This window comes from Saccopteryx bilineata, chromosome 1 (assembly GCF_036850765.1).
Source record: "Saccopteryx bilineata isolate mSacBil1 chromosome 1, mSacBil1_pri_phased_curated, whole genome shotgun sequence".
Lineage (NCBI taxonomy): Eukaryota > Metazoa > Chordata > Mammalia > Chiroptera > Emballonuridae > Saccopteryx > Saccopteryx bilineata.
Window position 1 is genome coordinate 29,397,482 of NC_089490.1, and position 26,786 is coordinate 29,424,267.

Genomic DNA, 26,786 nt, shown 5'->3' on the forward strand with positions numbered 1-26,786 from the left:
TGTATTTTCATCTGCTTCAGTGATGAGCAGGCCTATTGTGATATCATTCATCATGGAACCTTTGAAAAACTCCACTGTGCATTTATGAGAAAACAAATTTAAAAAGCAAATAACGATTTAGTATTACTAAGAGTTTTGACCTCACAGAGCCCTGAAAGGGTCTTAGGAATTACTTAGGTCTGTGGGAGCAGTTAAGAAGCGGAGTGGGCTGGTGGGTGGGCAGATGTGGGTGAGGGTTTTGCTGATTGTCTCACTGTTTTCACTGCAGTAGGACAGTAGGAAGCATGAGGTTGGGAGATGTTGGAGGGTTCAGGAGAGAGGGAAGTTGCAAAATACTCTGTTCTACTGACCACAGAAATTAAATGAGTATAAAAATAAAATGAAAATAAATATATTGTATTATTTTATCTACTAAGGAAGATAAACAACTGTCCACTTATATAATTGATATTCACCATCAGTTAAAAAATACATCCTGAATCCAGAGATGTGAAAAAGGTGAAAAAAACCTTGTCTTAGCCAGAGGAGATGTGGCAGCTGTCTAGGGCAACGGGAGGGCGCGTGGGCTGGGGCGGCATCGTGTGGTGCCGGGGCCGCGCAATGGGAGGGCGCGTGGGCTGGGGCGGCATCGTGTGGTGCCGGGGCGGGGCAGCGGGAGGGCGCGTGGGCTGGGGCGGCATCGTGTGGTGCCGGGGCGGCACTAGGGGCTGAGCTGGGGTTCGTCGTCACACGTTTAATTCAACCACTTTTCAGAAATGGTTTTTTGTACTTTTTCCATGTCTATGCAAATACCAGCAACACTGGAAAGCTGCTTGCTTTGAAATACTACCAGTAGAATTTTTCCAGTTTTTTTCTCTGATTTAGTAATGACAAAAAGATGGTGCTGTGGCGCTTAGAATGAGCTGCCAGCACAAAGAAAGAGGGATTCACGTTCTGGGTTAAGAAATCCATTGCTGTCCTTAGTTTGATCCCGGGAGTCAGCTAGAAGAGAGAGAGAAAATGCTTGGAATCAGGTGTCACCCCTCCATGTCTTCTAGCCCTTGCCTCCTTGGCTTCTAACTCCCGCCATCTGGTGAAGAACCCATCAGCTCTAAGGAAGCACAGACCTTTTATTTGATCTCTGTGAAGAGTCCTAAAAAGGGGAACCCCAGTATTTGTCAGGCCTAAGCACTTTTTATATCAAGGGTCAGTTATAGGATGGTGAAATTTGGAGTTACACATTTTCTTTTTCTGAGCCCGAAAGTAAAATAATGAATAGGTAATGGAGTATCTGAAGTTCTCTTTGGGGTTTGGGTCCCCAGTGCAATTCACTGAACTCAGACACCTATCAAGTGCTCTCTAACCCCTCTGTAGGGGATCCACACGTGTGACTAGCATAAAGACACACATGTTCACGTACATTACTCTTGTTCGTTTAGCATTCCCATGTGTGTGCTTCAGCCTCAAGGGGACCCTCTTCCCCTGATCTAGGATTCTTTTAATCCTCTTTCACTTCCATTCACCTTTTCCATATAGACATTTCCAAATATTCTCATTTCTTTTCCATCTTCTTTATGCCCCAAGCTCTTCTGCATTCCCTTAGCAGTTGGTCTCAATATGAGAACAAACGCTCCAATGTGAGCTTCTCCAGTTTTCCCACTCTTCACATTAGAATGTTTTGTACACTCATTTTCTCTTTAGCTTGTTGTCAAAGGTAAGTAGCTCCCATCGCTCCAAGATTTATTCTTCTCTGTTATGTTTGTAACTGCCTCCTTTCTGGCTGTTCCTTATAACTCTTCATAAATTGTTTTCCTAAAGGCTATTGAATGTTTCCAAATCTAATGGTCTCTTGTCATTTATTTATTAATTCAACAAATAGTTGAGTTTGCTCCATCTGCCAGACCTCAATAAATGCTTACGCAAATAGATGAGAGAGCAGGGAGCTCATAGTCTAGGACCAGAATTGGCAGATATTTTGTAAAGAAGTAAGTAGTGAATAACTTGAGTTTTGTAGGCCACACCGGCTCTGTTGTAAATATTCAACTCTGCTTTTGTAGGGTGAAAATAGCCATTGACAAATACAAATCAGTGGGTATAGCTATATTACAATTAAACTTTATTTAGAAAAACACGCTGGCTGGCTTTGGCCTGTGGGCTATAATTTGCCAACTCCCTGGACTAGTGTTTAGACTTTTTCATCTACTTATATATTTATTACTCTTTACTACTTCCTTTTTGAAACCCTCTCTCTTGAGTTCTAAGAAGTCAGAGCCTCTGTAATTTTTGCTACTTCCCTGGAAGCCTGTTCTTTGTATCTTTTTTTCCTACTTCTGTCTTCTAGGTTGGTGTCCCCGAAGGTCCTGTTCTTGGTCCTGTGTAGTTTGCTTTCTCTAAACTCTCTTGAAATCTCCTCTCCTCTCATTGCAGGTGTCTAAATGAGTTGCTTTAGATCCTGACCATTCACTGATTCTATTCCTATATTTCTTTCTGCCTGCTGGGTGTGTCTTCCTCCAGCTGGACAAGTCTTCTTCCATTCGTACAAGTAAGAATGAAACCATTGTTTTCATCTTTCTAGCACATCTGCTCTTCCTTGTCTTTATTCTTCTTGTTTCTCTGTCTCATAGAGTTGTAATAACAATGAGATGTGATAACATATGTAAAGTACTAGCATAGTGTCCGGCACACAGGGGCAAATGATGAATGTTAATTCCCCCTCTTTCTCTCCGTCAGAGCAGAGTTCCATTTGCCTTGATGTGAGACCTTGGCAATACCTTTGACCTCTTCTATTTTGCACTATATTAAATAAGCTGCTCATTTAATTTTATTCTACAATATGTCTTGTCTCTGGCTTCTCTTTTTCATTTTCACCACCATTTCCTAATTTAAAGAATTCAATTAGGCCCTGGCTGGGTAACTTATTTGGTTCGAGTGTCATCCCAATATATGCAAAGGTTGTGCATTCGATCCCCAGTCAGGGCACATACAAGAATCAACCAGTGTGTGCATAAATAAGTGGTACAACAAACTGATGTTTCTCTCTCTCTCTCCCTCTCTCTCTCTAAAGTCAATTTACAAAAAACGAACTCAATCATTAGGCGATGCATTTGTGTGCACATAATAACAACAATAACAACAGAAGCAGATTGACATTAGCTTAACCCAGCGAGTGTTCTGTTTCTTGTGGAACGCAGCGCCTGGAGGTGAGCAGTCCAGAGCTGGTGTGGTGGCTTCACGATGCCGACGGAGATCTGAGCTTTTCTACCTCTCTTCTCAGACATCAGCAAGTAGCTTTTGTCCTTATGCTTTTTCACACTGTGGCCACAGAGTGACTGCTTCGTTTTCAGCACTGCGTCTATAGTCTAGTCAGGGGGAAGGGGAAGCACAAAGGGTGAAAGACTAAAGAGCCAATCTCACCATGTCTTTCCTCTTTTTAAAGGACTTGTCCAGAAGCCCCACCTAACAACTTTGGATTCCATCTCATTGCGTGGCCCGTATCATGTGGCTGCTCTGATTGCTGCCCAGACAAAACAGGAGCTCTGTTAGGAAGAAGGAGAGGAGGGATATTGGGCAGGTGGCTACCAGTGTCTGCCATACTCCCATTACTGTTCCCCTGGGCTCGCACAATGCCTCCTAACTCACCCTCCCACCTCCACTTTCTTCTTAATCCGCTTTACACACTGTTACCAAAGCAGTCATTTTGGAATTTGACTCCAAATTCATCATAGCCCTCACTCACCAATTTCACTGAAGTATAATTGACAAATAAAATTGCATATATTTAAAGTGCACAATAGGATGATTTGATACACATATACATTGTGAAATCATTATCACAATTAGCAAATTTTAAGTACACAGCACAGTATTATTAACTATAGGTACCATACTGTACATCAGAGTCCCCAGCACGTTTTCATCTCATATCTGAGCCTGTAGCCTTTGACAAGCTCCTCCCCTATCCCCGCAACCCCCAGCCCGAGGAAACCACGCTTTTACTCTCTGTTTCGGTAAGTTTGGCTTTTTCGAGATTCCACATGAGATCATAGTATTTGTCTTTCTCTCTGAGCTATTTAATTAAGCATATGTCCTTTAGGATCATTCATGTCACAAAGGGCAAGATTTTTCTTTTTCATGGCTGAATAATATTCCACACGTTCCATTATATATATTACATACATGCACACATATATCATCACATTTTTTAATCCATCAGTGAACACTTGGGTTGTTTTCATATAGTATTTTGGCTATTGAGCATGAGAGTGCACATGTCTCTTTAAGATACTAATTTTGCATATTTCAGATATATTTCCAGAAGTGTGACTGCTGGATTATATGGTAGTTCTATTTTTAATTTTTTTTTAATTTTTATTTATTGATTTTAGTGAGAGAGGAAGGGAGAGAGAGAGAAAGAGACAGGGCCATCAATTTGTTCCTGTATGTGCCCTGACCAGGGATCAAACCGTCAATCTCTGCACTTTGGGACAGCACTCCAACCAACCAAGCTGCCTGGCCAGGGCTATTTTTAATATTTTAAGGAACCTACATACTGTTATCCATAATGGTTGTGCCAATTTGCATTCCCACCAACAGTGGAAATATACAGGGTTCTTTTTCTTCACATCCTCACCAACTTGTTGCCTCTTGTCTCTTTGATAATAACTATCCTACCAAATGCAAGGTGATACATTGTGGTTTTGATCTGCATTTCCCTGATGATGAGTGATGTTGAGCATCTTTCCATGTACCTGTTAGTCATTTGTGTGTTCTCTTTGGAAAAATGTCTATTCAGATCTTTTGCTCTTTTTTAAGTCAATATTTTTTATTGAGTTGTATGAGTTCTTTGTACATTTTAGATATTAACTCTTATCCATAGATGGTTGTACTGTTGTCTGAATTGTTTGTGTGCCTTTAAAATTCATGTTGAAATTCTAGGCCCTGGCCAGTTGGTTTAGGGGTAGAGAGTCAGCTTGGTGTGTGGATGTCCAGGTTTGATTCCTGGCACACAGGAGAAGTGAACATCTGCTTCTCCACCCCTCCCACTCCTCTCTCTCTCTCTCTTTTTCTCTCCCTCCTCCCACAGCCATGGTTGATTGACTTGAGTGAGTTGGCCCCAGGAGCAGAAGATGACTCTGTAGCCTCTGCCTGAGGCTCTAAAAATAGCTCAGTTGCTGAGCAACAAAGCAATGCCCCAGATGGGCAGAGCATCGGCCCATAGGGGGCTTGCTGGGTGGATCCCGGTTGGGACACATGTGGGAGTCTGTCTCTCTGCCTCCCTGGCTCTCAATTAATTAAAATAAGATAAAAATCTGATACCCCATGTGATAGTATTAAAAGGTGGGGACTTTGGAGGTGATTAGCTCTTGAGGGCAAATCCTTTGTGAATAGAATTACTGCCTTCATAAAAGAGGTCCTAGAGAGCTTGCTAATCCCTTTCCCGCATGTGAGATATAGGAAGAGAACTCTCAGTAGCCACCACATGGAACACAGCACCATGATCTTGAACTTCCAGCCTCCAGAACTGTGAGAAATAAATTTCTGTTGTTTATAAGCTACCTAGTCTCTAGTATAGAAGCCCAATGGACTAAAAGAGTTTGTAAATAAATTCTCCCATTCCTAGGTTGCCTTTTTATTTTGTTAATTATTTATTTTGATGTGCAGAAGCTTTTTAGTTTGATGTAATAATAGTTTATTTTTGCTTTTATTGCCTGTACTTTGGGTATCATATAAAAAAATCACTGCAAAGACTTATGTGAAGGAGCTTTTCTACTATTTTTCCTTCTAGGAGCTTTATAGTTTTAGGTCTTATACTTATGTCTTCAGTCCATTTTGAGTTATTTGTTGTGATTTGCAAAAAAAATAGGGATCCAGTTTCATTCTTTTGCATGAAGATATCCACTGTTTGTTGTGAAGAGACTGTCCTTTAAACATTATGTGTTCTTGGTTACCCTGTCAAAAATTAGTTGACCAAATATGCATGAGTTTATTTTGGGTCTTTTTATTCTGTTCCATTGGTTTGCATTTCTGTTTTTATGCCAGTTCCATACTGTTTTGATTACTATAACTTTGTAATAGTAATAGCTTGAAATCAGAAACTGTGATACCTCCAGCTTTGTGAGTTTTTTTTTCTTTTCAACATCACTTTGGCTATTTGGAGTCTCCTATGGTTTTATATGAATTTTTAGGGTTCTTTTTTCCTATTTCTGTGAAAAATGCCTTTGGAATTTTGATAGGGATTGCATTCAATCTGTAGATTGCTTTGGGTAGCATGGACGTTATAACAATATCAATTCTTCCAACCCAGGGCACAGGTCTTCTTCAGTTTCTTTTATTAATGTCTTATTGTTTTCAGTGTACAGTTCTTTCCACTTCATGGTTAAATTTATTCCTAAATATTTCATTGTTTTAGATGCTATTGTAAACGGAATTATTTTCTTAATTTCTCTTTCAGATAGTTTACTGGTTTTTGTGTGTTGATTTTGTATCCTGAAATTTTATTAGTTCTAACAGTTTTCTGGTGGAGCCTTTAGGATTTTCTATATATAAGATCATGTCATCTGAAAACAGATGCAGTTTTACTTTCCCTTTTCTATTTCAATATATTTTATTTCTTTGCCTTGCCTAATTGCTCTGGCTAGGTTTGTGTTGGATAGAAGTGGTGTTGTCTTGTTCACTGTGAGGTATGATCTTAGCTGTAGGTTTGTGATATGTGGCCTTTATAATGTTGAGATACATTCTTTCTTTACCTAATTTATTGAAAGCTTTTATCTTGAAAGGATGTTAGATTTTGTCAAGTGGTTTTTATGTATCTATTGAGATCATCATGATTTTATCCTTCATTCTATTAATGTGATATACTTATTGATTGATGCTGAAACATCCTTGATACAAAGGTTAAATGTTACTTGATCATAGTGTATGATCCTTTTAATGTATTGTTGAGTTCAGTTTGTTAGTATTTTCTTGAGGATTTTTGCTTCTGTGTTCACCAGGAATACTGGCCTGAATTTTCTTTTCTTGTAGTGTCTTTGTCTGGTTTAGTATTAGGGTAATACTGGCCTTGGATTATGAATTTAGAAGTGTTCCCTCCACTTCACTTAAGATTGGTATTAATTTTTCTTTATTTTTTTTTAAATTTTATTTTTTTAATGGGGTGACATCAATAAATCAGGATACATATATTCAAAGATAACAAGTCCAGGGTATCTTGTCGTTCAGTCATGTTGCATACCCATCACCCAAAGTCAGATTGTCCTCCGTCACCCTCTATCTTGTTTTCTCTGTGCCCCTCCCCCTCCCCCTTTCCCTCTCCCATTCCCCCCTCCCCCCCGTAACCACCACACCCTTATCAATGTCTCTCAGTTTCACTTTTATGTCCCACCTACGTATGGAATAATGCAGTTCCTGTTTTTTTCTGATTTACTTATTTCGCTTCGTATCATGTTATCAAGATCCCACCATTTTGCTGTAAATGTTCCGATGTCATCATTTCTTATGGCTGAGTAGTATTCCATAGTGTATATGTGCCACATCTTCTTTATCCAGTCATATATTGACGGGCTTTTTGGTTGTTTCCATGTCCTGGCCACTGTGAACAATGCTGCAATAAACATGGGGCTGCATGTGTCTTTACGTATCAATGTTTCTGAGTTTTGGGGGTATATACCCAGTAGAGGTATTGCTGGGTCATAAGGTAGTTCTATTTTCAGTTTTTTGAGGAACCACCATACTTTCTTCCATAATGGTTGTACTACTTTACATTCCCACCACCAGTGAAGTGATCTGGTCCTGGATTTTTCTTTGTTGGGAAATTTTTGGTTCAGTCTTCTTCTTCTCCTTCTCCTTCTCCTTCTCCTTCTTTCTCCTTCTCCTTCTCCTCCTCCTCCTCCTTCTCCTTCCCCTTCTTCTCCTCCTTCTCCTCCTTCTCCTCCTTCTGCCTCCTTTTTTTTTTAGATGTTATTTAATGATTCTACAGAGGGAGGAGAGAGAGGTAGGGTGGAGAACAAGAAGTACCAACTCATAGTTGCTTCATTTTAGTTGTTTGTTGATTGCTTATTGTATGTGCTTTAACCAGGCAGGGCCAACATTTCGAAATGGCAACCTCAGCGTTCCAGGTCAATGCTTTACCCACTGTGCCACCACAGGCCACACCAGTGATTCAATTTTCTTGTTATGGTTTGTTCAGATTTTTTATTTCTTGATGATTCAGTTTTGTAAGTTGTGTGTTTCTAAGAGTTTTTTTGTCTGGTTTATTTCTAGAAATTTACTCATTTCCTTCAGGTTTTCCAATTTGTTGATGTATAATTGTTCATAGTAGTGTCTTATGATCCTTTGTATTTCTGTGGTTATCAGTTGTAATGTCTCCTCTTTCATTTTTGAGTCTTTTCTTTTTTTTCTTAATTAGTATAGGTAAAAGTATGTCAACTTCAGTTATTTTTTCAAAAAGCCAGCTGTTAGTTTTGTTGATCTTTTGTATCATTTTTCTAGTCTCTATTTCATTTGTTTCTGCTCTAATTTTATTTTTTGCTTCCTTCTGCTAACTTTAGGCTTAGTTTTCTTCTTATTTTTTTTCTCTAGTTCTTTGAGGTATAAAGTTAGGCTGTTAATTTGAGATGTGTTATTTCTTAATGTAGGCATTTATTGATATAAACTTTCCTCTTGGAACTGCACTTGCTGCATCCTATAAGTTTTATTATGTTATATTTCCATTTTCATTTCAAGATTTTAAATTTTTCTCTTCTGATTTGATTTCTTTGTCATTCTACTTTTGAGAAGTTTCTATCACTTAAAAACAAAACTAATGTTCTTAGTCTGGTATTCAAGAACCTCCTTGTGTGGCTCCAAATGACCATCTAAGATTGAGTTCTAGCTTACCTTTCTCTACACTCTTCACTCCAGACAAACAGGTCTGTTATGTTAGCCTCAAGCATTCCTTTCTTCATGCCTTTTCACAAACTGTTCCCATTGTCTGTAGTTTTTTTAGTTTTTTCTGAAAATTCAAGCTCTCATATCTTTCAAGGCCTACGTCATATGCCATCTCTTAGTTTGGTCCTTCCTGGTCCTCTCATTATTGTACATTTCTTAAATGGTAATGGTAATTTTTTTTCCAGTTGTTAGTGAATTTAAGTCTGTGTCTTAAATCCCCTTCTGGAGAGCCAGGGACTAGAAACAGGTTCTTTGTTGTAGTCAACAGTTATTCTAAAGCTATCACGGAGCCATACATAGTCAGTACATAGTGGTTAGGTGAGTGAGTGAATATTGATACTAGGACTGTCGAGAGAACTTGGTTAAAAACTAACATTTGAGTGTGTTTGCTATGTCAGGTACTGAGTGTTTTATATATGATAACTCATTTAATTCTCACAACAATCTTTATGAAGTAGCTTCCTTTAAAAACTTCCATATTACAAATAAGGAAACTGAGACATAGAGCAGTTACGTAATCTATATACTTAAGATCATGTAGCCTTTAAATGACAAAGTTGAGATTTTGAATGAGGAAGTCAGATTCTAGAGCCCATTTTCTTAATGAAAGAAAATTTCATTTTGTCTGGTTCTCTAGAAGGCTCACCTTCAGTGGGACAGAGCAGGGGCCTGGATCATGGATCAAGAGCTAAGGGCAGGCCAGGCGGTCACTGCTGAACCTTTGCTACTGCAATGGCCACATTTGAAAGCCTTAGCACATTGTTGGTATCAATAAAATGCTCATGACCAAAAAATCCTCAAAAGTAAAAAAACAAAAACATCTAAGAAGGAAAGGACAAGATTGCCGATTGTTTGCTATATTTTAATTTAGTTTTTAATTGATTTTATTGGGGTGACACTAGTTAATATAATTATACCGGTTTCAGGTGCCCAATTCTACAACACATTTCTTTACACCGAATTGTGTGTTTACCCCCCAAGTCAAATCTTCATCCATCACCTTTTATCCCCCCCATCCCCATATCCTCTTCCACCTGTGCCCCCCAAGTCCCAGGCAGTCATCAGACTTGTCCATGTCCATGAGTTTTTTCTTTCTAGATATTTTTTTCTCAATCTCTTCACCCCCCTCACCCAGCACCCCCCCCAACAGCTGCCAGCCTGCTCTTTATATGATTCTGTCTCTATTTTGCTTGTTAGTTCATTTTGTTCATTAGATGACATATTGGGGGAAGTCATACGAAGGAAACTATCAACAAAATGAAAATACAAACCACTGAATGGGAGAACATATTCAATGACACATCTGGTAAGAGATTAATATCCAAAATTTATAAAGAACTTATAAAACTCAACCCCCCAAAAGTAATCCAGTTTAAAAATGTGCAAAGGACTTGGACACATTTCTAGAGAAGACATACAGATGGCCAATAAACATATGAAAAGATGATCAGCATCACTTATCATCAGAGAAATGCAAATTAAAACTACACCTGTCAAAATGGCCATCATCAATAAATCAACAAACAGCAAGCTTTGGCGAGGATGTGGAGAAAAGAGAACCCTCGTGCACTATTGGTGGGAATGCAGACTGGTGCAGCCACTGTGCAAAGCAGTGTGGAGTTACTTCAAAAATTAAAAATGGAACTGCCTTACGATCCAGTGATTCCACTTCTGGGAATGTATCCGAAGAAACCCAAAGCACTGATTAGAAAGAGTATTTGCACCCCTATAGTCATTGCACTGTTATTTACAACAGGCAAGATCTGGGAACAGCCCAAATGCCCATCAGTAGATGAATGGATAAAAAAGCTGCAGCACATTTACCTAACAGAATACTACTCAGCTGTAAAAACTAAGGAAATATTACCTTTGCTACAGCATGGATGGACCTCGAGAGCATTATGCTAAGTGAAATAAGCCATCAGAGCTTGTTTGCTTTTTAAGAAAATAAGTGAATTTTGTTTAGTTTTTGCTAAGTGGAGGGCTTTGCCAGAGTGCTCATAGCAAAATATTCTAAGACCAGACTGAAAACCATGACATCTCTTACCTGTGGGAGATTAATCACCCTCTAAAATCATGTGCTTTTATAGAAGGTAAACGCAGGGAAAAAAGAAAAAAAGTAAAGGTAGGGCTTTGGAGGGCTTAGCACAGAGTCTACACAGCATGTTGGGAGCCCAGGCACCTCCCTCAGTTGCCAGTTGCTGTTAAGGATAATCAGCAGCCCTTGTGTTCCCTGTTAACCCACAGAACAAACCTTACCTTGGGGCCCTTGGCTGTAACTTGAAGTAGCTTTGTCTTAAACAGTGTCACCTGTTGCCAGCTCTCTGCATGTACTCCATCTTACTCAAAGGAGCAGATGTCATGGGCATTTCCCTTGTCCTTTGAAGCAGTATGCTTACCTGGTTTCTTCAGTGAATGGGGAGTTATCTTCTCCTCCTCCGAATGATTGGATGATCACATTTTAGATTTTATTTATTCATTTTTAGAGAGAGAGAGAGAAGGGGGAAGGAGCAGGAAGCGTCAACCCCCATATGTGCCTTGACCAGGCAAGCCCAGGGCTTCGAACTGGTGACCTCAGCATTTCCAGGTCAACACTTTATCTGCTGCACCACCAAGGGTCAGGCTGGATGATCGCACTTTAAATGTAGATGCTCCATGGCTCTTCTGTAACTGGGAAGATATGGAAGCTTGAGGTTTGACTGCGTTCTGCCACTAAAATAGCTCCCTGGCAATCTTTCATAACTTAGTATATAGGATTGGAGCTAACCCATCAGATGAACATATTCTGCTTCTATAATAATTCCAGATCGCGTTTACATACTGAAGATTTTTATTATAATTTTATTGTTTTTGTCTTACTGTGAAAGTAACACCTGAGCTGAAGAAAAATATTCAAGTAGTAAAAATTTAGGAAATATAAATAGAAATGAGCAAAAATATTTCTTAAAATCCTAAAACCTAGAGATGATGACTTCTAATATTTTGTTTTATGCATATAAAATGGAGTAAGTCTGTAATACAATTTACCAGCTTTCTTCACTTGATGGTATATCATAAACATTTCCAATATCAAAACATTTTATGGTATATTAATAGTTTACTTATTTGAGTAGGTATTGTACTCATATGGGAGATATACTCACACGTATGTATATGTGTGTGTATGTGTGTGTGTGTACATATATATTGAAGGGACCAAGGAGAATTTTGTTCCCATCCCATCTTCCTTCTACCTACACGCTGCCCTCTGTTTGTAGTGTCTTTGCACAATATTAGCAAATTTAAATACATATTCCTATTCCCCCACAACTTTTACACAAAAGGAAGCATTCTAAATACACTTTTGCACCTTGGTATTCTCACTAACAAGATATCTTTCTACTCTTTCTACAACATTAGCAATACTGCGTTACTACTACCTTGCCTGCTTGTTGTGTATATTATTTAACCACTTCTGATTTTAGGACAAATTTTTTTTTTTTTTTTTTACATTTAGGCTGTCTCAAAATAGCTTTATAGGTGTATCTCTCTATATAATCCGTGACTATTTCCTTAGGATAAATTATTTGAATATTTTTTTTCTGGGCTGTTGCTTCGTGTTTGCAAACTGTTCCTGAAAGGTTATACAATTTATACCTCTTCCAGCAAGGGTCACCTCCAGGATAAAAGGGAAATAAGTTAAAAGGCTATGTGGAACAGTGAACTTTGTGTGTGTGTGTGTATTTTTCTGAAGCTGGAAATGGGGAGGCAGGCAGACAGACTCCTGCATGCGCCCGACCTGGATCCACCCGGCACACCCACCAGGGGGCGATGCTCTGCCCATCAGGGGCGTCGCTCTGTCGCGACCAGAGCCACTCCAGCGCCTGGGGCAGAGGCCATGGAGCCATCCCCAGCGCCCGGGCCATCTTTTGCTCCAATGGAGCCTTGGCTGCGGGAGGGGAAGAGAGAGACAGAGAGGAAGGAGGGGGGGAGGGGTGGAGAAGCAGATGGGCGCTTCTCCTGTGTGCCCCGGCCGGGAATCGAACCTGGGACTTCCGCACGCCAGGCCGACGCTCTACCACCAAGCCAACCGGTCAGGGCCGGAACAGTGAACTTTTAAAAAATTATATAAAAGACAAAATAGGTACAAAATACAGTGGTGGGTTGGTATTGTGACGTCCCGGAAGGAGGGGGTTGGGTGAGACTGACTGGGCACACCTGAAGCAGCATGTGAGGACCCGGGTGAGGCGTCGGCTCCGGTCTCGCCTCTGACAGGAGAGCTGCATCTGGGACAAGGCACTTAGATCTTCCTAATTTTCCCCCTTCTCCCCCCTCCCCTTTGGTTTGTCACTAAGATCTTCCAGTCTGTTTCCTCATCATTAGAAGGGGGGGGGTGCTTACTGAGTTTGTTTGAGCCACCTTTTATTCCAAAACGGGTCTGTGAAGATGAAACAGGAGACTTTCTTCATGCTCTAAAATCCTTTAATTTTATAACTGTACCTTTGTGTTCAAGAGAAATAGAAATCAGGCTCCTGCTTCTCCTGTTGTGATTGGAAGGGAGAGACCGCCCTTCTCCCAATGCTCTGGGTTCCTAATCTCTCTTCATTTCAGTAAATGCTAAGCCTTTTAAACTTCTCAACTCGCCACGTACAGCATCTCTTACCTTCACAGATAACCTTTCACAGAGTTCAGGGTGAACTGGAGAGGGCCTGTTAAGAGGACAAGAGATCCCTGACTGCACAGTTATAGATAAACATTTTAAAACTCAGACGTTTATTTTTAGATGATGTAATACGGCTGATGTAGATCATACAACTCCCACAAACAAGGAACTGGGCTGGTGGTGGTGTGAGACTTGGCTCAGTGTGGGCAGTGATTTAACAGATGGCAGCAAGGGAGGCCAAACTCCAGTGCAAAAGCTGCCCGTCAGGCTGTCCTGAAGTGGAGGTCACCCACCGGCCAGCCGCTGCAGGCTAGGGTACCACTTGGCCAGCTCCGCGTCGAAGCTGTTTGTCATTAGAAGCTTCCCTGACTGCACCTACTGAGAACTGTGCTCACTGAGATAAGACTGGCGAGGAATAAATTCCATGTTCCGTCATTTCCTTCCTTCCTCCACAGCAAACAAACCGAAGTGGACGCAGAACAGCAAGAACTGGAGGCACTAATCAACACAGTCCAGGAGCGGCTGAAAGACCATCCGTGCAGAGACAGCATCCACGAGGTCTTTCAGACCCATGACAAGGAGGCCTCAGGGTTTGTGGACAAAGAGGTGTTCTTTAGTATCTGTGGCTCTCTTAACGTCCCAGTTGACGATTCCTTGATTAATGAGGTCAGTATGAGTTGTTCTCCTGGGCTGATTGTGGGGGCCAGCCACTGTGCGTTCTCTCCTAAAGACAATTACATGTGTATTTCACTGTAACCGGGGAGATCTGGGGTCTTCACATCAGATCTCCTGTCCGGTCCTGATTATGGTTTACCCACTAGATTCATGTGCAATCTTTTCTAATGGCTGTTGTCGGGATCTCTTTAAGTGGTATGGGGCTAGACATCTCAGAGGGGCTGGTAAGATGTGTCAGGGCCGACGAAGGGCCACGGAGGTTGTCCTGTAGGGGCACTGCCCAGGGGAAACCCAAGGGCACCTGGATTGAGTGGGTTGGTGGGAAGTCTTTGACACCTTTCACAGCGATGGTACATTAGCCTATGAGTAGAACTAGCATGGGAGGAGGTGTGACCACTACCCAGGGACAGTGTTATCCGTCAGGCGGGGTTGCATGGCAACATGGACATTCTCCTGTAATTTTCATGAGTCAGTTGGAGAGGGTGTTTGTTGGGTCTGGGTTCAGAGGCAAGGGACAGAAGGGTGCAAGGGGCCAGAAGCTGGAAGAAGACGCGCAGGCCGTAGGCTTTATTGGGTGGTGGCAGCCTGACGCAGTGCACAGTTTATAGTATATCACACAAAAGTGGCACCAAGCCATAATTACAAAAAGTGGGGGTAACATTATCAGTTACATAAGGTGGGTGCTCATGCGTACCCACCTGTTTCCCTTAGTCATGCATGGCCGGATCTGATGTAGACCTCATCTTGTGCAGGCTGTCTACCAATTCTGGGGAGACCAGCTTCCCCACAGCATTTCATGCCTTTTTTTTTCATTATAAACCCCATTAGCCAGGGTTCCCTGGTTGGCAAACTGCGGCTCACGAGCCATGTGCGGCTCTTTGGCCCCTTGAGTGTGGCTCTTCCACGAAATACCGTGTGCGGGCGCTACCTCGATAAGGAATGTACCTACCTGTATAGTTTAAGTTTTAAAAATTTGGCTCTCAAAAGAATTTCAATTGCTGTACTGCTGATATTTGACTCTGTTGACTAATGAGCTTGCCGACCACTGCCCTAGAAGTCAGGCAAAATTCCTCCCACCTTGCCAATGACTGTGACTTGTTATCATTGAGACGTTCTCATTGGTTAAGAACACTGGGGTGCTGCAGACCTTAAAGATCTTCTAACTAAAAGCAATGTTCAGAGTTTCGATTCATTTAGGGAAGACTTTTGTTTAGGGCTAGAGTGACAAGGTGGGAGACAATGACATTTTACAGACCAGAACATTAGCAAGGAGTGGGGGAGGCAGACGAAGGGTATTTGTTCATATGGACCAAGGCCCATTTGACTTCCTGGGTCTCTGATTGACATCATGCCCAGATTTTGATTTTTAAGTCATTAGTACTGTGTGTGGCCTGACATGAGAGAGGGCTGTGGTCAGTGGGAAGTGGGATGGGGAAGGTGGGTGGGATGGATTTTCATGTGTCTTATGAAGGCAGCCACACAAACCAGATCGCTACCATTCACACCTGAGTTTTAGGGGACATGGCTTGAGCAGTGACATAACTAGATTCTTCTATGAGACCATGATAACAGCAACCTGCTATTTTAAGAGTCTTACTCTATACAAAGAGGGTGGACAAATTATTGAATTTGAATGTAAAAGCAATTAAAAGTTCTTAAAAAGAACAGTTTTAAAATGACACTGCCCTTATAAATGCAAATGTTAGTCTTGAATTCTTGGGCAGGCCGTTTACTCCATGTGAGGCTTGATTTTATTAATAGAGGAGATAATATATGACCTACCTACTGGGTGCACAGTCTCATTTTAGAACCAACTGAGGATATAAAGACCCTGAGCTGGCCTACAAAGGCTGGGTCGTTACTGACATGTGCACTCTGGAGTCAGGCCATGCGCCTGTCTCACCTGCTCTCTGTTTTCTTCCACAGTTAATCAGGATGTGCTCTCATGGTGAAGACAAGATTAACTACTATAACTTCGTTCGTGCCTTCTCAAACTGACCTGGCTGATGAGAGATTGGACTTACACTTTGAAACGTACCTTGTATTCTTCATAGAGGCATTTACAGAGCTCTTGAAATTATATTTTCCTTTCTTTTTGTTTGGTTCTTGCATTTCACTGCTTCTGAAGTCTAAATGGTATCTTGTAGGAGCTAAGATTGGTGCTTTATTTAGGGAAGCAGGGGTAGGGGTGTTGTGATGGCTAATTTTATGTGTCAAGTTGACTGGCCCTTGGGATACTTAGATATTTGCCCAGTTATTTCTGGGTGTCTGTGAGGGTGTTTCTGGATGTGATTGACATTTGAATTGGTAGACTGAGTAAGGCAAATGGCCCTCCACATTGTGGGTGGGCTTCCTCCAACTCATTAAAGGCCTAAATAGAACAAAAAGGCTGACCCTTCTCCAAGTAAGAGTGAATCCCCCCCTGTATACCTTCAAACTGTGACATCATCTTTTTCCTGCCTTCTGACTCAAACTGAAATATCCACTCTTCCTGGGTCTTGGGCCTGCTGGCCTTCAGACCAGAGCTCCACCCTCAGCTCCCATAGGTCTCCTCCAGGTTGCTGACTGCAGATCTTGGGACTCGTCAGCCTCCATAATCACATGAACCAATTTCTCATAATAAACCTCACTCTCTCTCTATTATACATCCTATTGGTTCTGTTTCTCTGGAGCACAGAGTAATACAGGTAGATAACGACTAAGAGCAGAAGAAAGATGGAAATTGCTAGGAGAAGCATCATTTGCGGTTTTGGAAATAAGTTTGTGGTACTAGTGTTGCTGCTAAGCCAATGCCCTGCCCCCCACCTGCCTGTGTGCCCCAGTATTACAGGGAAGCACAACACATGTGGTTTCAGGCCCATTAGTAGACCTGCATCTCTTTTTCTCTGAAGTGAGAAGCGGGGAGGCAGACAGACAGACTCCCGCATGTGCCCGACCAGGATCCACCCAGCATGCCCACCAGGGGGCGATGCTCTGCCCATCTGGGGCCTTGCTCCATTGCAACCGGAGCCATTCTAGCACCTGAGGCAGAAGCCATGGAGCCAACTTTGCTCCAATGGAGCCTTGGCTGTGGGAGGGGAAGAGAGAGACAGAGAGGAAGGAGAGGGGGGAAGGGTAGAGAAGCAGATGGGCACCTCTCTGTGTGCCCTGGCCAGGAATCGAACCCAGGACTTCCACAGGTTGGGCCAACACTCCACCACTGAGCCAACCAGCCAGGTCTGTATACCTGCATTTTTTAAAAAATGACATAGAAGAGAAACTATCAAAGTGTGGTGCACATAGCAGGGTGTGTACTGTTCATGAAACCTTCACTTCAATGGAGTGTGTATTTACTGTGTCAATACGTAAAATCTATTTCTTGATGAGGTTTGTGGCTAAAAACAAACAGACCAAAAAATAAATAAAAAAAGAAGAAAGAAAATTTAGAAAAACTCTGCTTTTAGAGAGCCTGCCTTAAGGTAGGAGAAAAGACTAGTAGCAGTTACTGGTTTTCAAATGAACTTGGATAGACTTTCTAGAATCAGAGCTGTACCCTAGTTAAAGTTGGCCGCTAACTTCATCCTTATAAATGCTCTCCGAGATTCCTCTCTGCTGCCTGAAAATGCTATAAATGAGGATGGAGTTTTATATGGTTAGGATGCCTGGCGCTCTCTGAACTAGTGGGAACTTCCCTTGGCTTCACCTCTCCCAACGAGCTGAGCCACCTCTAACCAGCTCATTAAAAGGGCCAGAAATGTGTTATGTTGACGCTCCCTTTTCTGATCCAGGTTGATATCTCAAAGAGAATCTACATTTCATTTTGTTTTTCCCAGTCACTTATAACTATAAAAAAGTCTGATTTTCAAGGATTTAAAAGTCACTTACATGAAGCTCTGTCCCGCCTGCCCCAGCTCAGTCCTGCCCCAAGCTTGGCATCTTGCACTGTGTGTGGGTAGGTGGCAGGCGGGGGCACAGGGCAGGTATAGTGGGTTTCTTCTTCCTCCTGGTTTCTCTTCCTTTTGCCCCCATTCAGCCATAGTGCTGTCTCTGGCCCTTCATGACTCTGGAAAGGGCAAAGCCATGAGCTGGGGTCAGGACCTAAAGGCTGGCTTGCTCACTCTCCCAGGTCACCTTGATTATGAGCTCAGAGGGCGCTTTCCCACAGGATGCTTCCCAGTGTGCACTCCCGATGCAGACGGCCGCTCCGGCTGACTCCGTCCTCCCGTCCATCCTCACACTGCTCATCCCTCAGACGGACGGCCCGCTCCGGCTGACTCCGCCCTCCCGTCCACCCTCACACTGCTCATCCAGCTGACTCCGCCCTCCCGTCCACCCTCACACTGCTCATCCCTCAGACGGACGGCCCGCTCCGGCTGACTCCGCCCTCCCGTCCACCCTCACACTGCTCATCCAGCTGACTCCGCCCTCCCGTCCACCCTCACACTGCTCATCCAGCTGACTCCGCCCTCCCGTCCACCCTCACACTGCTCATCCAGCTGACTCTGCCCTCCCATCCACCCTCACACTGCTCATCCCTCCGACGGCCCTTTCCGGCTGACTCGCCCTTCCAGGGCGTCCACCCTCACCCAGAATTCCCATCCCAGCAGCTCTGCAGGCAGAGCAGTTAGGCGGCTCAGCCAGTCTCTTCCCTTGAGACTTATTTTAAGTAAGAATCCTGTGCTCATCACACTCGCTCCAGAGGACCCATGTCAAGCCCTGATCTGTTAAAGCGCCGCCATCACTTAGCTTGGGGACCTGCAGCACCCCGATGGCCCCTCTCAAGGAATCGTGCTCTGCAGCAAGTTCCCGTCACCCTGCCTCCTGGGGAAGGGAGAAGCTGGCGAGAGCCTTGGGCGCCTCTTCAGCAAGTCTCCACGGAGCTGCCTCCGTCTGCAGCGTACGGTGATATTTGCCAATTTTTGTCTTTAGTTAAAATGGAGACATTACGGAAAAAGTCTCATTTAATATCCTTCATATCCTTCTACCTACCCTTTGAGAAACAAGTGCTCAGAGTCCTTCTCAGTTCTGACATCCTTTCCTTTTTTATTCTCCTATCTTTCCCACTGTAATGGGGACCAGGATTAAGCTGTCAGCCCCACTGTGTTAGAGAAGTGTCTCACAGTAAAGTTGGCACCACTCCCATATAGGCCTTAAGCTTGCTGTCCACACCTCATCTTCCGAGTTTCCCAAGACGGAGAAGCCAAGGTCTGCCAGCACCATCACAAGGCTCAGAAGCTGCTTCACCGGAGACCAGAGCCAGCAGGCCACTGCTGCGGCGGCCACGCTCACTGCTTTCCGCTGCCAGATCATGCAAGGCATCAAAGTGGAGGAGCCGCGAGGCGGGTCCTAACAGCAGTGCCACCGCTGGGTGTCATTTGTGCAACCTTATGCCACAGCCACACCTGGCCTGCATCTGGCATCCTGGCTCAGATGCTAGGGAGAGAACTGAGCATTAGCCTGCAGCAAGCTTTGTGGAGGGAAGAAGAAATAACCATCCTCAAATCGGGCCACCAGGGAGCTGAGACAGAAGAAGCTGGCATCACCTAGTAGCGTCCGCTGCAGAGGCACACAGTACGCAGGACTGCAGGATCTACCTGGAGGGTGTGTGTAAGAGGGCTCAAGGTGGCTCACAGCTTTAGGGCCAGTGTATCTGTCTCTGTGTATTAGCTGCAAGTTACTGCTCCTCTGGCCCTAGGTTTGTACTTTCTGTACCACCAGGGGGCCTTGAAAATACCATCTCATTAGGGTATATCAAACTATCTACAGGCTTTGAGGGTATTAGGGACCAACAGGTAGAGAAGACATTTCTGTTTTCTCGAGAGGATCAAGGGTCACTTGGGTGAATGACTTCTGGCGACCCTGCTGGCACCTGAGTGACTATGTTCATTAAAAAAATAATTTGAGTGCGATATATGTATATAAACTTGACATCACTATCCCTAAATCTTATCACTACCACTTCCGGCACAAAGAAGCAAGCCAACTAACCAACCCCCAAAACTGTAGAACACAGGTGAGCAAACAGGCTCAGAAAGGTTAACAGCTCGAGGTCACCTAGCTTCTCACGCAGAGCAGGGCAGCAGCCTGAGCCTGTGCCCGAGCCTGTCTCCACCAGCACCACTCACCTGCACCCCCAGCACACGTGTCCTGTTAGTCCTCCAACCTGGGGGTGTCCTTGCTAACTGCCCCCTGTGACTGCACTCTTCTCCTGAGCTGAGCTATCTCTGAAGATGGCTCTGGAAAACACAGAAGACGGCTGCAGGCAATAGGCCATCTAACTGACACCAGCAGTCCCCACTGCCCACCATTGTTACTAATAGGCAAACATCTACTCATTACCAACACAAATGTGTGGTGGCTTTTACTTGCTCCCATCTCCTGCTCCTCAGATGACTTCATGATCTAGTGGATGTCTAGTATGGGCTTCCGACCCACAAACCCCATGTCAAAACTCCTTTCCACGTTTGTACTTCACTGTGATACTCAAAGAAAAATGATGGTTGCTATTACCTCATATTTATACAACTCTCTCCACCCTTAATTCCAACTCACGAGCAAAATTAATATATCTCAAAAGATATACAAGAAATGACTAATATAGTGAAAACTATTAGAAATTAGACTAAAATTGACTCATTTTTCACATAAAAGCAAAGGTAAGCATCCAGATCAAAAGGGAATCAAAGGAATTTTACCAGAGACAATTAGACTGATAATTCTATGCCTTTTATTCAGTTATTTCAAAAATACTTGCTGATCATTTGTTTCAAAATGTACATTTAAAAAATTCATACAAAACTGTAATTTGTTTTCAAACCAGACAGAAACAGTGGAAAAAGGATTTTGAAAAAAGTTCACCAAAAGTAAAAAGACATCCCCCCCCCAAAAAAAAACAAACCTTTTACATGAGCATAAATACGGCAGGTACAAATTTTCCTTGAGTTCCTTGTTGAAATTTGGTCCATAACATGAACAGGCTAAAACAGAAAAACAAAAAGACACTTTTTGTCCACATTTGCATTGAGTTGCTCAGGGCACCAGCAGCCTCAGCTCATCCTTCAGATGTTTATTGAACAAGAGGAACGGAAAAATGAGGTGTAGTCTCATCACATGAACACTCGAGTCTGTGCCCAAGGAGATGGTGTACTGAGCCACAGCCAGCTTCTGTCAGGTGGACGGGCTGTCACACACGTGGCCGACACCCAGAACACTCCCCCTCCTCTCTACGTGAACAAGACTCGAGAGTGCCCTTAGGCAGTGATGGTGACACTTCGGGAGTCACAACAGATCTTATCCCCAGACATCTTACTAATGCCCCATCATGAGGATAGCTTTCCTTTTCAACAGGTTTCTTAAATTCATACGGACTTCTAAGATGATGCTACAATGTTCAACTAGTGCCACAGAAACCCACCCAGGATCACAGAATGACAGCGACAGAGGGGAAGTGGCTAATGTTTCTTCTGTAGGGGATGACGACTGTCCCTCCCGTGGGTCCCTTGCCTTCCCCACTGCAGGGCGTTGTAAGGGACAGCAAGGCCTGCGGACGACCACTGGCCGGGAGGGTTATTGCACAACCCGGAAGAGCGAGGGAAAGGGGGGGGGGGTGCTGCTGCGTACACCAGGTAACACTGAATTAGGAGCTCGAAGGAGTTCTGCCCCAGCCGACCTAGACCCACTGTCCAACGGGCGTCTGGGAGTTAGCACTTGTGACCGGGAAGTAAACACTGCTATCATAGACACTTTGGGTTGAATGGGAAGCAAACAGATTAGAAGAAGTTATAGCAAGGGTACCTCTCTTTATAATCGGGGGTGGGGTGCACTGGAAGAGCAGGGCTGCCTGTCTCGGGGCCACAGGCACAAAGGGGCTTAGCGCTCCTGGGCCTCCGAGCGCCCTTCCCTTCGCGACACGAGGCGCAGGGCCTGCATTGGCCTGAAGCTGACTCAAGGAGAAACCAGAAACAAAGCAGAGAACACACCACAGATGCCGGCAAAATGGGGGAGCGGAGAGGGTTTAGACAGATGAGGCAAAACTGTCACAATCTGTGTCCCTTTTTTTTTTTTTTAACATGTGACTATACCGGGGCCCAGTGTCCTTGGCTGCACGTGACACACACGCCCAGAGCCCTGGCAGCTGGGGGCTGGCCATGCGGCTCAGGGAAGGCCAAAGGCCACACGGCAAGTAAGGCACCTCTTATACAAAGAGTAAGAATCCGCTAGGACAGAACTGGCGCAGGCTGCCGAGTCCTGGGCCACACACAGCCGGTAGCCCCGTGGCCCGTGCTTGCCTGACACCTCTATAAAGACGGAGTGGAGGCTGGGGGGACACACGGCAGCTGAGGACGACGGCGTTTTCAGCCTTTGGGGAGCACAGGGGGTGAAGTCAGTCAAGGCTTCCTCACTGGACCAGGAACGGGCCAGAGAGGGATTCTATTTAAGTTTCAAGTCAGCTGACAATGACCCAATTCTCTAGTCGTGCCCAATGTTCCTCCAGACAAACGGGCGTGAGCTGGAGAGGCCGTGGGCAGGAATCAAGACCCCTCAGCTATCCTGACTCCCACGCCTCCCACACGCTCCATTAAAAACAGAGGCCTACGAGGACCAGGAACAAAGTCTGTTCACCTGTGACACGAGGCCCCAGGCAGGGAGGGAGTTAGGTCCTGACCCCCACCCAGCCCAGGAGACACCGCCGGGGAAGCCGAAGCCTGTGACAAAATCCAACCTAAGCTTCCACGGCCGCACGGCTGGGAGCCCCCTCGCGTCAACAAGGCCTCCGGTGCGGGGTTCTCGGCCATGGAATCTCGGGAGGGGATGCTCTCTCCAGCCCTACCTCTCATTCACCGCGTGGAATAAAAGTCAAAGACTACCGAGGAAGAGGCCCCCCAGGAGAGCCAGCAGCAGCCCAGCATCAGGGGTTTCTAGGGGCCAGGGGTCCCAGTCAAGAGCGGCCTCTGCAGAGGTTACGGAGCACAGGTGACTTGTGGCTTCTGAAATGTCGGTAAGTTCTGCCTCCAGACGGAAAGAGAAAAGGTCCTTTCGGCAACAATTTCAGTCTGGTGACCCCAACACACAAGGTTGGCTCTCCTCCTGGCTCGGCCTGCTCCCCCCGCCCCAGAACTGTCCCCTACCTTCAGAAGGAGCACATGGAACTTATTAATAGTGCAGCTCTCAGAGCCTGGATGGTGAAAACAATGTTCCCATCACCGAGCCTGCAAGGAGGGGGTCGGCAGCATGGGTCCTCATGGCCCACCCACACGGCCGCCACGGCCCTCTCCAGCCACGATGGTGCCAGTCAGAGAGGCTGACAAGCAGTGGTTGCTGAGGTAGATTAGCACGTGTCCTGCTCTGTGGATGGTGCTGAGCTGGCCTCTCGCTCGGGGAGGGGTCTGATGGGCCTGCACAGATGGCTTGCATGCTGGGGACAGGAGAAAGTGTTTAAGATGGAAGAAAATAGCCACAGGGGCCAGGTCAGGACCGGCCAGCCCCACAAGCTCACAGGAAGAAGTGGAAGTGGGTAGTTCCGGCCCCTGGCAACGCGCCTTGTGCCAACCTGCCAAAGACGTAGCTCTACTCTGAAAGAAGTGTGCCTGGGACGCCAGTGGGGTGACAAGGTCCCTAAAATGACCTCACTCCTTTCCTCAAATGGTTCCGGAAGCCCGGCTGGTGAGCTGCTGGCCCTCCTCACGCCTCCAGTTTTCTCCCAGCAGAGCCTCTGAACAGACCCGGTGCTTCAGGAAACAGAGCCCTGGCCTGCCTGGTCCCTGGGGCCGCTGCACTGCGGCACGGGAGCCCGCAGGCGGCCTAGGGGACACAAGCCCGTGTGGTCTCTGGGGCAAACACCGAGGCCACCTCTGCACAGAAGGGAGGCCGCCGGCGGGCAGGACCGAGCTGCTGCTTGGCGCCCCAGCCCGCAGTGCACGTGGGTCTGCTGAAGCTACGACCCCACAATTTAACGGGCTCACCCGAGGCAGCAAACTGCAGGGAGCAGAAACGCGCTGCCCGGGACGCAGCCTGGGAACAACCCTGCCAGCAGCCACCAGGCCACCCTTCCACCAAGGTTCTGCTCTGCAGCCCGGAGAGCTGTCAGAGAAGGACGGGAAAGATGCCCGTTTTCAAAAACACAGACCCACTTCCTAAGAGCAATCAGACGAAACCAAGGGCAGTTCCTCCTTGTCAGCCACCGGATCCTGACAGAGATGAGAGTCCACAGTGGGGTCAGGAAACGCATCCCTTAATCTCTAGATAATTAAAATTGATCTCTGATGCAAGTGAAGCGAGGAAGGAGTGTTCCCCGTCCCCCCTTCTTGGAGAATACGCCAAGGCTTGGCTTCAACAGGGCTGTCAGAAAGAGGACCAGCCCATCACGACACTAACATTCCTGTGCCCACCGAGAACAGCCCACCACTGCAGCACCGAGCTCAGGCATTCTGGCACAGGACCTCTGAAAGCCTAACTCTTCTGCTGACGTCCTCACAAGGCTCCACGGAGACAGGGAGGCCTCGTGACGGGGGAGAGAGAGGAGAAGACTAGGGAGGGACAGGGCAGAGCCCGAGCCTGGCTGTGCTGCTCACCCATGCGGCCTGGCCTGGCTCAGACCGCCTAAAACGCTGTAGGTGTGCTCCACAAACATCAGCAGATGACAGGACAATTGCAAAGAATACTCAACAAGGGAGGCTGGGGGAGAGAGACACAGGCACCCCCGTGGTGGGGCGGGGGCTGGCGGGTAGAGATGAAGTCAGGCAGCAGGGCAGGCCCTCCCAGGACTGCCTGGGTCTGGGGCTTAGACCAGCACATGCCCAGCTGGTCTGACGGCTGTTGGATTTGGTTCTGAAAGCTGGTGAATGGCTGACAAAGCAGGTGCAGCTGGGGCCACGGAAGACAGGCCTGGGTCGACTCCACTGCTACCGCCTTCCCGGGAGAGCCTGCCGCTCCCTCGACCCCGCTCCTGCTCTGGAGCGTGGGAGGACGTGTCCTGTCCCCAGCACTTCCCCGGCAGACAAGGGCAGGCTGCTTCCCAATGCAGGACCAGACACTGGCGAGCGATCTCGAGTCACGGGGCCCAACACAGTCATCGCCATCCTTCTGGACCGAGCTGCCAGGTCCCAAAGCCCAGCGCCGTGGTGCTGACGAGGAGCAGCGGCCCTGCTGGGCCTCGGGACCGTGCGTGCAGGGTCGGAGCCACACATCTCGTCCGTCAATCAGCACCTCGGAGGTCGGGATCCAGGGGAGCCGGTCTCTTCCTCTCGCCCGTCCGTCCGCGCAGGGACCGCCCGGAGGCCTGCTGCCCCGGCCCCTGGTGCAGGCTCCTCAGCACGCGGCGTCCGACTCCGACACGTCCTGGGGACCGATGCGGGGGCTGGGCGACCAGGACTGCAATCTTAGCTCCCTCTCATGGTAAAAATCAAGACACAGAAAGATTGCACAATATGGTAAAAGAAGTAAATAGAGAAAGAAGCAGTCGCAGAGGGCGAGAAAGAGGAGGCAAAGCAGAAAGGTCACTGTGAGAACCTGGGCTTCTAGAAAACCCAGCACAGGACAGAGCTGAGCAGATGAGGTGGCTTGAGGGAGAGAAGGAGGAAGATTTTTGGTTTTATTGAGAATGGTGTATGAGCATAAGAGCCAAGAAGGAAGAAAGGAAAAGCCCGTTTAAAGACAGGTTCCTGCTGTCCGAGGTGGAGCGTGGCGAGCAGGAAGGGGAGGCAGTGACGGAGGCCTGGGCCCCCCGCTGCCCTGTGGGGCACCCCCACGAGAGGATTCCTGTTCTCAGCACTTTGGCCTTAAGGAGACTTGAGTTTCTTAGTCCGTGGGGAGGTTCCATTCTCTGCTTTCACCACTCCGTTTTCGTGGTAACCTAGGAGACAGAGGGAGACAGGCGTGGTGTTTCTGCTGGGACTGGAACAGGAGAGGCGGTCCGGGACCCAGGCGGCCTGGCCCGGCCACGGCCGCAAGATGTGCCATGGGGACCCAGCAGGCTGCCCCCGGGGCCTGGCTACCAGGAGCTGTCTGAGGGGGCTGGTCTCTGACCATCCTTGACGAGAGGGGCTGCGATGACCCCAGACCCCGCTGGGCCAGGTCCCTGCTGAGATCTCTCAGCCTTGCCAGGGCCCTCAGTCCCTTTCAGGCCCTTGCCAGCCGCAGCCCAAGCAGCAACACCTCCAGGAGGTGAGGGCAGAGGGAAGGAGGTGGGGTGGCTGTCGGGACAGGCCTTACTCGGATGCCCCACTCCGCTGGCAGAAAACTGAGGGCAGAGAAAAATCTTTTTATTGTTGTCAAAAACAGTCCCGGTGTTTGCTCTAAGTCCAGGGGCACCCCAGGGCCGCCTCTGGCTCCCTGCCGCACACACCCCAGGCAAGCAGGCAGGCCTGGGTCCTCGACACACCCAGCTGCACACGTGTGTGGCTGTAACACACATGAGCCCTTGGCAAGCAGGCCACACCTGGAGAAAGGCAGGTGAGTCAGAACACAGCCTGCTGCAGCCGGGCCTCCAGGCAGGGCAGAAAGCGCAGGCTGGCAGTGCCCCAGGAGCCGGGGCGGGCGGGGCTTGCTGAAGTGTGGCAGGCCCAAAAGAGAAGTGGGTGTCCCACCC

General features: G+C 46.3%; 2 protein-coding genes across 2 annotated transcripts in view; one reads left to right on the forward strand and one right to left on the reverse strand.

Moving 5' to 3' along the window:
• EFHC1 (EF-hand domain containing 1) overlaps nucleotides 1–17,602 on the forward strand; it is a 69,971-nt gene extending 52,369 nt beyond the window's left edge. Inside the window, exons 10-11 of the mRNA XM_066252571.1 lie at nucleotides 14,002–14,212; nucleotides 16,148–17,602. Coding sequence (XP_066108668.1) covers nucleotides 14,002–14,212; nucleotides 16,148–16,219 — 283 coding nt within the window. The 3' untranslated portion in view covers nucleotides 16,220–17,602. The remainder of the gene's footprint in view (nucleotides 1–14,001; nucleotides 14,213–16,147) is intronic.
• Nucleotides 17,603–20,904: 3,302 nt separating this feature from the next.
• Nucleotides 20,905–26,786, reverse strand: part of TRAM2 (translocation associated membrane protein 2) — an 81,307-nt gene continuing 75,425 nt past the window's right edge. Inside the window, exon 11 of the mRNA XM_066252574.1 lies at nucleotides 20,905–26,051. Within this exon, the coding sequence (XP_066108671.1) occupies nucleotides 25,978–26,051 (74 nt within the window). The 3' untranslated portion in view covers nucleotides 20,905–25,977. The remainder of the gene's footprint in view (nucleotides 26,052–26,786) is intronic.